An 11,910-nucleotide genomic window follows, 5' to 3' on the forward strand; every position below is an offset into this window, starting at 1 on the left:
TATAATTAATATCAAACCTGATATAATTTTTTAAAAATAAAATTAATTTTTAACTCTGGTTAAACAGTAAACTGCGACTATAATCAATTTCACAATGAATTTAAGAGAAAACGAATAATGCAAAATTTCAATCAACCCTTTTCAGTGAGTTTCTATTGAGACGAAGTTACGGTACACGCGGATGTACTCTTGAAACGCGATTGGGTCAGGATCAGCGGCGAGGATCACGCGACGCGTGCAGATCGTCCGTCGACGACTGGTGGTAGTACTTCAGGGCCAAGATTATTTCGCGAACGGTGCAAGCGTAGCGGCTTGGACGGAAAACGCATGCGTCGATGCGGCGCGGTGTCCGCGATGAAACGAGACGAGAAGCGGACGCAAAACGCGACGAAATCGTTGCGTTGTTTTCCGAAAAACAACCGTGCGGCGCGATGGTTGCGTTTGAATGTATGAGGCGTGTCCTTTTCAACCCGGACCGGAAATCGATCACAGGTCACCCTTCCACGTAATAATTCATTCGCCGGTATATTAAGGAAAGCACGATCTTATTCATTTTTCACGAAAATACTCAATAAATTACACGAAACCTAATTAAGATTGTATGAACCGTAAGATCTCTTCCAATACTGAGAAATGTAATAAGAAGCCCAACATTTGAAGCAATAAACTTTTAGAAGAAACAATATTTACAGAGAAGTAAGGCTTATAAAATTATTTGACTTGTTTTTCTAAGTCACATGAAAGTAGAACAGCGATAGAATCTTAATGTGACAGAGGTTTTTAATTTTCTTATGTAAATTTTTGTTGGTAACGCATCTTTATCTTCCAAGTTATTTATACCAGATCATGCAACAGTGTTTGACCCAGTCACCCGAAAGTAATATCTGGTAATATAGTGAGTTCAGTTTCAATGAAGGCTGCTACTAAAAATCAACCTTGTGAGTGCACATGCAATTTTCAATTTTATGTTTCATTTTTTCTAGGATATTAGGTACTCCAATCTGAAGAAAAAATTTACTGCTGACTAAAGTCTTGCTGGTTTTATAATATTCATCATTTAAATAAATATTAAATATTTGAAGTCTTAAAAATCAGTACTTTAGATGAATCNGGACTGTATTAATGAATGGAGCGAGATTCCTCGTACCTCCTATGCTCGATAAGAGGATCGATTTCTCTTATCGAGCTGACCGATTCAAAATTCGGTAGCGAAGCGAGCAATCGCCGCGCTCGACGCCGGTCCCTTTCCTTCAGGGAAATGACCGACTGCAGCCTCAATGCTGCTCAAACGTTGAGTTTCCTTCCGGAAATTGTCTCAACGTTGGGCTCGATTCACCTGTCCTCGAAACCCGTTGAAGAACGCGGACGAGTTTGCGACGAGCACGTCGTTCCAAACCGTCGTTCCGGACTTGCTTAAAAAAGCTACAGCCTATAAATGCTATAGGTAAACGCCTATTTAGTGACGGATACCGGGAGTCGGGAACGCGTTGTGGAGTTGGGCGTAAATCAACTCCAGTTAAATTGGGACGATGCCGTCTCAGACAGGAACTTTTACCGCCAAAAGGCAAAGAGAGTAGACACTCAAGGTCTTAGTCTCGATAAAAGCCCCCTTAAGGTCTAGCCCCACTGACGACACGACAACGACACGACAACGACATTTTGAGTTTTTTGAGGTGGTGGGGCAGCCGAGCTAGTATGCGTAGCCAGTACGGTACGGGCACGGCCACCCCACCACCTCAAAAAACCCAAATTGTCGTTGTCGTGTCGTTGTCGTGTCGTCAGTGGGGCTAGACCCTTACTCGTGGCTCAGGAGCTTTCGTGCAAGCACAACTCGTGAGCTAACGCTGGATTGTAAGTACCGTTCATAAGTAGAAACAACTTATGAATCATGTACCAGTATTTTTCATTCCATTAATAAATGTATCAAATAAACTTTCGTTTACCAAATGTCGTACTAGCTTTGTCCATTTAATAATTATAAATTGAAATCTGATATGTATTAAAAATTCTTATCAGATAAGAGGGATTGATAAAACTTAAGATATCCGAATCAGTGAATTGCGCATTCAGTTATTTTTTTCACATTTTTATAAGGAAAATTCGAAAGATTGACTCTTTATTGAAATCATTAAGGTACAATTTTTGATTGAAGGAAAATTTCTTGTGACTTATCACTTAATAAATGTGAATATTTATTAAGCATTTCGAAGTACCCCAAGGATTATGAAAGGGAGTGTACGTAATTGCGAATAAAACTATTTATTCGGACGTAGCTTCGAGGGAATTGGTCGATATCTCTCTGGAACTACGCGTATACACGTTCATGTTTTACGTGTTGGTATACAATTTATATAAACTCTGCGAGAGGAAGACTAAGTACATCTCGAAGAAGGGAAGTCCTAGCTATTGTCTCAAGCGTATAACCCAGCACCGTATGTTTCATTACCTACCTACTTAAACAGGCTATTATCGCAGCGCTACCACCGACCGAATATTTAACACTTTCGCTAACTCACTTTTCCATTGCATTAAGCCCGTTATTCTCGTATTACAGAAGCTGCGCGTACACAACGGGTGATAATTACAAAATTAATCAAAAATATCCGCAAATATCCAGAGTGATCTAGGAATTATGTTAATGATATTACCCATTTAAGATGGAGACATTAAATTCTTAGTATCTAATAGTACGTTTGATAGTAACAGTGAAATAACTTTTAAGCTTATTAAGCGAATCAAACTGATTGTATATCCAGTTTAACAACATTTTCTTGTTTATTAATATTAACTTATACATTTAGTTAAATTTCAGTTTTAATTGTTTCAATCAATATTAGTAATTATCTGCTTAAACTATGCCGTATATTTCATGCTTCAATTATTCTGAATTTTTCATTGTCGTTTAATTTTCTCATATAATTAATCATATGANATTTTGAACAAGAATTCGCAATCTCGTGTCAGGAGTCTACCCACGAATTTCACTTTCACAAGAGACGTGTCTCTCTCCCAACGTACGTATGCACCAACCAAATATCGTTTATTGGCCGTGGAACATATTTGGCTCCGTATCTCGTTACGATATCGGATGCTCGTTAAAACGCGTCCGGAGGAAGCAGGCAAATTTACCGCGTTCGACAAATTTCCCCGACCTGGAGGAAGTTGAACTAAACGCTGGCGCGAGCGAAATGACCGGGAGTCGCGGTGGCGGTCGTTGGCGGTGTTGTGGTGGTCGTCGTCGGCCTGGCCACCGGGGAACGCTTCATCGGGAAGCCTCGTCCGCCGTGGCCATTCGCGCCCCAAGGCCATTGCAGTGTGCGGATCAAAGTATTGCGGAAGTCTTCAGAGAACAGGCAGTAGATATAAAACGTGATCGAGTAATTGATTACCTCTAGCAAATTGGCCACGGCTCGAAACACCTGAAGCAATTCCAAGAAATCAATTATTTTAATTCTCTCGATCAATTATAAAATAGATGCGTCGGCAGCATGGGATCAATTAATTAATTATACAAATTGATATATGCTAATTTTTAATGCAGTTAATTATTCATACAAATTCAATGAGATCAATTAAGCATAGATTAATTCGTCATCGATTCTGTTAATTTGGGTAGAGGATTGGCTTATATAGATTACGCTGTATCCAATCCTCAGACTAATGCCCAATGCCGACACTGATTAAACCTGATCACCTGATAAGGATAATGGCTAAGATTGCTCTCCCTGAGAGTGATATTCAGGATCACCATAGGGCTGACACAGAGGAGGAAGAGAATGCTCGTGCTTCCTAAGAGAAGCACCAACCTCCTCTCTTCGGCGAACGTCCTCGTGTCCTCATCGTTGCTCACCGTCCTGGCTAGCGTCATCCGTCGACGACGTTCGCAGGACCTCCGATAAACTATCATTATTCGCAAATTGAAACCAGCTAGAAGTATGGTCGGTGCCACTTTGAACACGACCTCCAAGACGATCTTGTACACCTGTGTAGAAAATATTCATATAGAATTTGAATAAAACGATTAAAAACTACTTGATTCACAGAATGACTCAATAAAAAATATGATAATNCACTGATATTCATTAAGATATTAAATGTCAATTACTTTTATTCTTACTTCAAATGCAAAATATGGTGTGCACTAATGAAAATAAAGTAATACAAGTGTGACAAAATTTGAAAATGATAGTTATTCTCTTTCCGAAATACTAATCTCGAATCAAGTATAACGTTGATAATATCAACGTTCTACAGTTACCTATTACCTATCGTGCTGGAAAAAAGCATCGGCACCGGCATCGGTGAGCCTGAAAGTCGGTATACTCCGGAACAGTCATTCTGTGGGTTTTCATAAATCTATCTTGCAGGTTCGAGCCCTCTTGGGCCCTTTTTTCGGGCCGCGCGTTAACACAGGCGTTGCCACTCTTTAGTAATCTCTCCTTGGTGCGAATAGTGCTCGTTATCCTAAGATACAGAGATACGAGGCTTAAGATCGGGGCCACTGAATCTGCTTAGCCACCGAGGGAAACTACCCTTCCACCTCCTCGACGAGGCCTCATGCAAATCCCGCTCGATACCCTAAACTAAATGAACATTCGTTGCATCCGGTTAAGATGTTCCTTTTTCTTCGCGTCTCGCAATTTTCCAATTTGCAACTGGAAATTTACGCCAATTCTTTTATTGCTAAAGAGATATAGTTCGTGTCCGAATCAAATAGAACCATTCACAATCTCCAGTTTTCATGGGTGAATAAGAAGTTACAAGTTTTATTAATTCAATCAGGTATAGTAAAACTGGAAAAGGATGCGAATTTTAAATTCCGATCTCCTGTACGATTGAATAGAATTTATATGAAAATCGCATTAATTCTTTGATCAAAGACGCGATAATGAGAAACATAGAGTTTTGTAAAAAGGAAAAGGGATGAGGATTTCGAATCGTGGTATCCTGTCCTATTAATAGGATACTGGCGGATGCATTGGGAAACGCGACACCTTCGACAACCGATGACAAGTCGGGACAGGGAAAATTATTCTTTTCGCGGAACGGAAAATGTCGCCAGACTCGACCTACTTTTTCTCAAGACCGATGATTGCGAAATCGTACATACATCTGATTTCCGACCCGTTAGATCGTTACATCATATTACATTTGTAATATGAACCCCGATTTGTAACAAGCCACAACTTTGGTAGATACCGTAGCAATTGTCGCTACAACATGTACTCGACGCGAAACATGGTAAGCGAGGGTGGGAAAGGGAAAATGGAACTACGCGAATAGTTAGCAGGGATTCCATAAAATTTTCCAAGCTGCCGTTATCGTGCCAGCCCGCAGGCTTTACACAGAAATCTCTCGTTTTCTTAACGAACTTCGTGCACAACGTTTATTAAAATGCTTGATTAGTACACTACGATTTTTCAGAAGTTATAAGAAAATTCAATGAGCATGCAATAAAAGTCGATGCAATGTTTAAACAGTAAATTGAGACTCATTGCCATTAGATTCAATTAATTGCTTGAATTTTTTGTAACGCTCTCGTAGATTAAGTTCATTGATTCTGAGACTGTTCGTAAACACGAGGCAAATTAATTAAAATGAACGGCAAACGTTTGCCTTTCTATAATAAGACGCTTCGCATTCTCAGATACGTAATAAGTCGAAAGAAGATTTACCTAAATAGCTGGCTGGTACCAATCGGAAAAATCGTGAAGGACAGAGAACGGGACGGGAAAATAGCGAAATTGAATTGTCGAGTAATTTCCTCTTAATGTGACGGCCTCTCCTGACCGGAACTCGGGAGAACCGTCCTATGGTCGCATGTGCTCGATTCCGGTCGAAAGTCTTGATGAAACTTTGGATTAAATAAATCGTGATATTAATTTTCCGGAATAAGTTTGTTCACTGGCAGTCTTATAATTCGTGGATTTCTTGATTGGACGAAACTTTGTATGAAACAAACATGTCAGACGATATCATTTTCGATCCAAATGATTTTCAATTGGAACCTCACAAAATTATCTCCCATTTGTCCTGGGAGAGTACGAGGAAATCAGGGGAGAAATTCGGACGGATATTCACGGGAAGCGAAAGATCTTATGAAATTTCCGCTTTATTTGCTTCTACCCCTCTCTGATCGAAAAACTGGACAGATGGAAACGAAAACGTACTACGTACTCTCATCCTTGGCGACAGGACGTTGAACATTTACGAGAAAAGTCGACCTCTTTCAGTTTAAACGTTTCCAACTTAAGGCAATAAGTTGACTGAAAAATCGATTGTTATATCCTTTAGAAGGCGTGCGTATTAACCCATAAAGGAGCGATGAGCAAGGTAAATAAACTGGCGTTCTGATATTACACTCTTCTTTAGAAAGTTTGCTCTAAGAATTTCTTTTCATAAAAAATTATCTGCAATGCCTCTGGTCGTTTCATATAAACGTTTCGCAATTAATTTAATTACATAAATAGATAAATATACATTTTCTCCATACGAAATTAACGAAATGAAATTACACAGGAATATATTTCATTTGTATTGGAATGGGTAGCCAAATTTTTTAAAAGAACAGACTGTAAAAATTCATTTGATACTCGAAAAATATGTTCTAGCTTAATTCACGTTTAATCTTCACTGACTTATGATGCTTTATCTCCGAAAATCGCGTTTGGTATTCGAGTTTCGTTGAAAGTATCGATTCGTCGGGGTAAGAGGGAACGGGAAATCCGAGGTGTCTCTATCGAGTGATACTTGTCGGATCCGATCTTTAGGGAGAATGGCAAGGTGAGAAAGGAAAGGGAGGTGATCGGTCGGAAGTCTATCGATATGTATGGTGTGGAAACGCGGAGGATCGAGGATGAGGTCGGACTAAAAGTACGTGCCTTTGAGCATGGAAATATTGCGAATCCCGTGGTATTGGGACGAAAGAATTTGTGCGTAAGGAAATGCAATTTGAGACGTGCTCGGAAACGACGAAAACCACGGTCCGACCTCGCGTATGGAAAGTAGATTCGCGCACATTTACGTCGCGGATATTTGCGTGTAAAAAGATACGGTGGCTTCGACAAATCTTTATACGCTGAATCTTCATTCGGTATTCTCCTAAAGAATTTACTCTCGACCCGATCGATCCTGCAATTGTTAATAACTGTTTTAGTTCAAAGTAAAATCACATTTTTTATATCGTGATAGCGTTCATGGTAGTCGGTCAACGAGTGTATTTTAGATAGCAATTTTTTTTACCATTTAAGAACTGCAATATCCGCTCGTTTTGTACAGTGTTTACATTTTGTACACGCTCAATTTTTATGTAAATGTATAAAATTCTATGAAATTATACATACGCTAGAAACGGGCGGATGAATCAATTGTAATTTGCATAAAACTTTGTAGCGTGGCGATCGAATTAGGGATTCCCTTTGGTCGTTAAAAGAGAAAAGCTGATCGCGTTCGAAGAGAGTCGGAAGTAGATACGAGACAAAGTATTATAGAAATTGAACTGAAACACGGTCTATGTTCGAGATATGCAATTTCGAATTGTCTACTCAATGCGTTTCGAAAAAGTTATTAAATCAATGATTATCTCTCCCTTCGTCAATGAACTTTCCTACTCAACTACTGGCCAATTTGTTTCGTCTGTTTGAATAGTTTCTTTCCCGGGAATGTCTACGAGCGCAGCTTCAAACTTTATGAATATTAATGAGTGGCTCTAGTCGTCGACGCATTAGGCGACGCTAAACTACCAAGTGTACTCGCTCTTAATATAGGAGGTTAGCCAATTAACATTCCACAAAGTTCCGACGATAGCGAAGGACTCGTCCGTCGAAAATTAGCCACAGCTAATTTCGCTATTTGTCATTAAAGAGATAAAAAGTGTCGGAATTCTTGCGAACCGGCTGATCGCAATTTCAAGTTATAACCCCATCCCCTAGAAAATATAGTCGCCCGACATCAAAGTGGTTCGGGCTTCGCGGTGAGTTACAACCATCAGTTAGCTTCCTTTGGTTTAGCTTAACTTAAATAACCCTGCAATATCCTCGAATAATTTACAAGCCATTTTAACTTCCACCCGATGTATTTAAAACTCCAGATTGTGTAAAGCGAATTAATATTTAGCTATTGTTTATTCAATTTCGTCAAAGTTATCCATGATTTGTTATCTAATCAATCATAGTTAATACGTTTATCACGTATTTATTTATTTCATTAAAATCGCGCATGATTTATCTGGCTATAATTGATACATAGGAGTGTCTAAGATTTATGTACGTATCGGTTTCTTGCAATCGGTGGAAAATCTGGGAAAGCTCGACCGAAGCACGAATCGTTCTGGAAACTGGAACATGTTTAACCGACTACCCACTGCCTCGATAAAAGAAACCGGTTCGCGGTAGATTTACCGATTTAAGCGCTCACTTGCTGGGAAACCTTACTGTGGATTTCAATTTCGTTCATACCGCTGCAAATATTTCCCTCCGTCACGCGTAATTTAATTGTTTGATCGATTTAAAGTTGTTCGAGTCAACTCAGGGGAGCTAACATTTGAATATCATTATTGGACGCCTCGATATAAAACATTTATAGTATCAATAAATTGATGTAATTAAATTTGTATTTACATGCAGCGTTCATATTATCAGCACATTCGATCCACGAAAATCGCGATTTAGTAATTATAAAAGTTTTCATCTATTCGATAATTGTGTAAATATATTCTGAGTTTAGTTTCCTCAAAATACACGAAGCGTATTTGCTCATAAATCTGATGTTTCTGGATTGATATTAAGTATAACTTTAAAAATATTCAATGTCCGTTTAATTTAATCAGAATTCTCTGTAGTCTGGAAAGAACGTTACCTCTCATGTAAATGTAAGCGGTCCCTCGCATATTGCGCCTGGTGAGTACTATCAGGTTCAGGACATTCCCAACGATTCCCAGGCAACAGATGGTGGGCAGTACGATGCCGTAGCTAATTCGCCTGAGCATCGTGATCCGAGGATCCTCCAGGACCTCGACGTCCTCCGGCAGCAGGCATATCAGCGGCTCCGTCGCGTTCATCTTGGTTCCCCGCCGCTCTTTCTCTCTCCGCGACTCGCGTCCGCTCTCAGTCGAATCGTTCCACATGCCGCGATACCGGAAATCGATCGGTCCGAGGCATCAGCGATCAGAGAATCGTCGAGACACCCGTCACGGTTTGAAAAAATAATTGGCTACGCAACAGGTGCAACTTGGACAGAGTGTCGCGCTCAGGAGATATTAATCGAAACGTTTAATTTTCTCTATTTTATGGAGGAGTCTGAACGTGCTCTTCCGGATAATTTGTACGCTGCCATTTTCCTCGGGTAGAATCGTCATCTGTTCACCTGCAAGCAAGACGTTCGAGTCCTTCGAATATTAAATCTGAATCGTCGATATTTTAAGCTTAGAAATTTCAAAACAGAATTGTTTCAGTTTTTGGAGATTCTCTGTTAGGACGTGGAGAAATTGTAACATGGAATATCGGGAACTCGGGAAACTTTAATTAAACCCGTAGTTTTATACCGTCGTAAACACGTTTGTCTCGACTTGTTCCAATCCTTCGTCCATTTAATACCTTAGGTTCTTAATTAATTTTCATACGGATGAACGATGCATTTATTTTTGAATTACAATTTCTAACTAGGTCTTCTCTATTAATTATTTTCAAAGGAAAATCGTAGAACGGATATATGTAATTCCGTGGTGGCATGGAAGGAGGATAAAGGATAAAGTTATAGGTGAACGCGATAATGGTGAGATTATGCGTCATTGATACACAGCGTGAACCTCGGCGACGTAGCATTCTCAAAGCAGGGGAATAGTTTTCGTAGGGTGGTTAGCTGGGTGAAGACATTTATCTATAGTACTTAGGAAACCGTAAACAGCATTCGGGTGACTATAAACGGAACCATAAAGGGACAGGGGCGTTCCTTCATGATGTGATTTCGATTTATTTAAGACACTCAAATCGTTTCGCAGGAATTCCGATCTCTACGATAGAAACAAAATTATTAGAAGATAAATATGTTACTCTATATCGTTTTATCACTGTGATCAATTTTTATAAATCATTTTATTCACTCGTTATGAGTCTCTCATTGAATTTTGATAGATGTAGAATAGTTTCAGTTCTCGAAAGAAACTTAGCAACCTCGTACAACCGCAGACGTGACCCGTTGTAACAAATTCCTTCAACCTCTGCGTCCAGCTGCGACTCTAATAATATCCATATCTTATTATACATTCGCGAAATTGACCATAAACTTGGAACTTTACAAAACTGTGTTCTGATTTCAAGTTCTCGTATACACGTGCTATACGAGATCTCGTATCAATTTATTATGACATATCCAGGAATCGTCGATATAAATATGTCGATGCACAGTTTAATCGATTCGTCGGATAGACTATTAAACGATATTCATATTATGCATACGCAAACAAGAATCCCAATAGAGAATTTCTGCGCTCCTACATGCAATCTAGTTGAATTCGTGAAACTGAGCCACTACAACGTGATCGGACGATACGTGAATAAAGTAAAGTACTGTACGGAATTTTCCGCGGGATGTAGTTCGGTAGAATCGCGTGTCGGCTCGACTCGATTCACGTTGGCGCCACTTTCTCGCAGGGATCTCCAGCTGGCAAATGGAAACGACCCGGGAGCTCTGTTAATTTCGTTCCACCGAGGAAACCCTCGTTCTGCGATACGCTCTCGAACGTCTGCGCGTTAATTCCAATACTTTTCAAAGATCAGATTCGGATCTCGAGCACCAGCCGAGGAAAAGCTGCAAATTCTTTTGTACTTTTCAGAGACTCGAATAATTTCCTTCTCCGTTTCTATATTCATTACTGTGGATTTTTTTTTATACAGAATGAAAAATTCATTGATTTATAAATGAACTCTTGAAATTTCTGTTGCCTCACAAAAATAATAATGTGTTACATGCATTCTATTCTCTTCTATAATTGCATAAGTCTGATAATCCTTATTATTCGCATTCGATTTATCAAACAAGTCTGGTTTATTTCAAGAGGTAACATCTTTAAAACGAGATTGTGGCAAGATTAATATCTAACAGTAAGTAAGACACGGATTAGATTAGCTCCGAGCCTTTCGTTATCGAATCTCGCGATATTCTATAGATATACGAATTAATTTCACAGCGCGGTATATACGTAAGTCACGTGCCTAGAAGCGGGAAATTACTTTCTACCGCGAGATTATACCCGAGCTGTTCGCTCCAAAGCGACGACACGCATTCGAAATTGCGAAGATCGACGTCACATCACGAAGTTTCATGTATTAATCGTCCACACACGACAAAAGAATTTTCAGAACTCAGATGGAAACTCGTTATCGATTTGTAAAGACGTGAAAACTGATATAATTTTCATACATGATCAAAGAATGCAACGTGCCTGTAATAATTTTTAGTTTTTTATTTAATAATTGGCGTATTGACCTACGCATTGAAGTGGAGAGATTTAGAAAAAATTAATCGGTTTCTGAGATCGTGACGGCGCGTTAAGCATCGTCAAGGAGTGGAAAACCGTGGGATAAGGATCTGCTGGATATGGAAGCTCTCCCTCGGTAGTCGTGTTTCATTAGCTATGATCTTGAAAGTAATTCGCCGAGCTGCTTTTCTCACGGAGACGCGTGCCTTACTTCTTTTCTTCGCGTTTAAAGACTCCGAGATCATGAGAGGATCTCCGCGTAAAAAGGTTTTAGGTTCGTGCACAAATAAGCTCGCTGGAAATGCTAGTGAGATAGCACACGTGTTTTACACGTAATACTATTAAGGATGTATTGGCTATACAGTCAATCCCAAATGTTTGTGTACCTTAGAAAAACGCATTTCCTATAATTAAAAAGAAATTAGACGTTGGAA

General features: G+C 39.5%; 1 protein-coding gene across 1 annotated transcript in view; it reads right to left on the minus strand.

Annotated features, from left to right (window-relative positions):
• Positions 1–2,932: 2,932 nt before the first annotated feature.
• LOC108629597 (putative G-protein coupled receptor B0563.6) overlaps positions 2,933–11,910 on the minus strand; it is an 11,854-nt gene continuing 2,876 nt past the window's right edge. The window contains exons 2-4 of the mRNA XM_026817430.1: positions 8,810–9,363; positions 3,695–3,991; positions 2,933–3,419 (exon numbers count right to left, since the gene is read on the minus strand). Coding sequence (XP_026673231.1) covers positions 3,168–3,419; positions 3,695–3,991; positions 8,810–9,124 — 864 coding nt within the window. The 5' untranslated portion in view covers positions 9,125–9,363 and the 3' untranslated portion in view covers positions 2,933–3,167. The remainder of the gene's footprint in view (positions 3,420–3,694; positions 3,992–8,809; positions 9,364–11,910) is intronic.

Source organism: Ceratina calcarata, unplaced genomic scaffold, assembly GCF_001652005.2.
Source record: "Ceratina calcarata isolate Rehan_Ccalc_2016 unplaced genomic scaffold, ASM165200v1 scaffold579.2, whole genome shotgun sequence".
Taxonomy (NCBI): domain Eukaryota; kingdom Metazoa; phylum Arthropoda; class Insecta; order Hymenoptera; family Apidae; genus Ceratina; species Ceratina calcarata.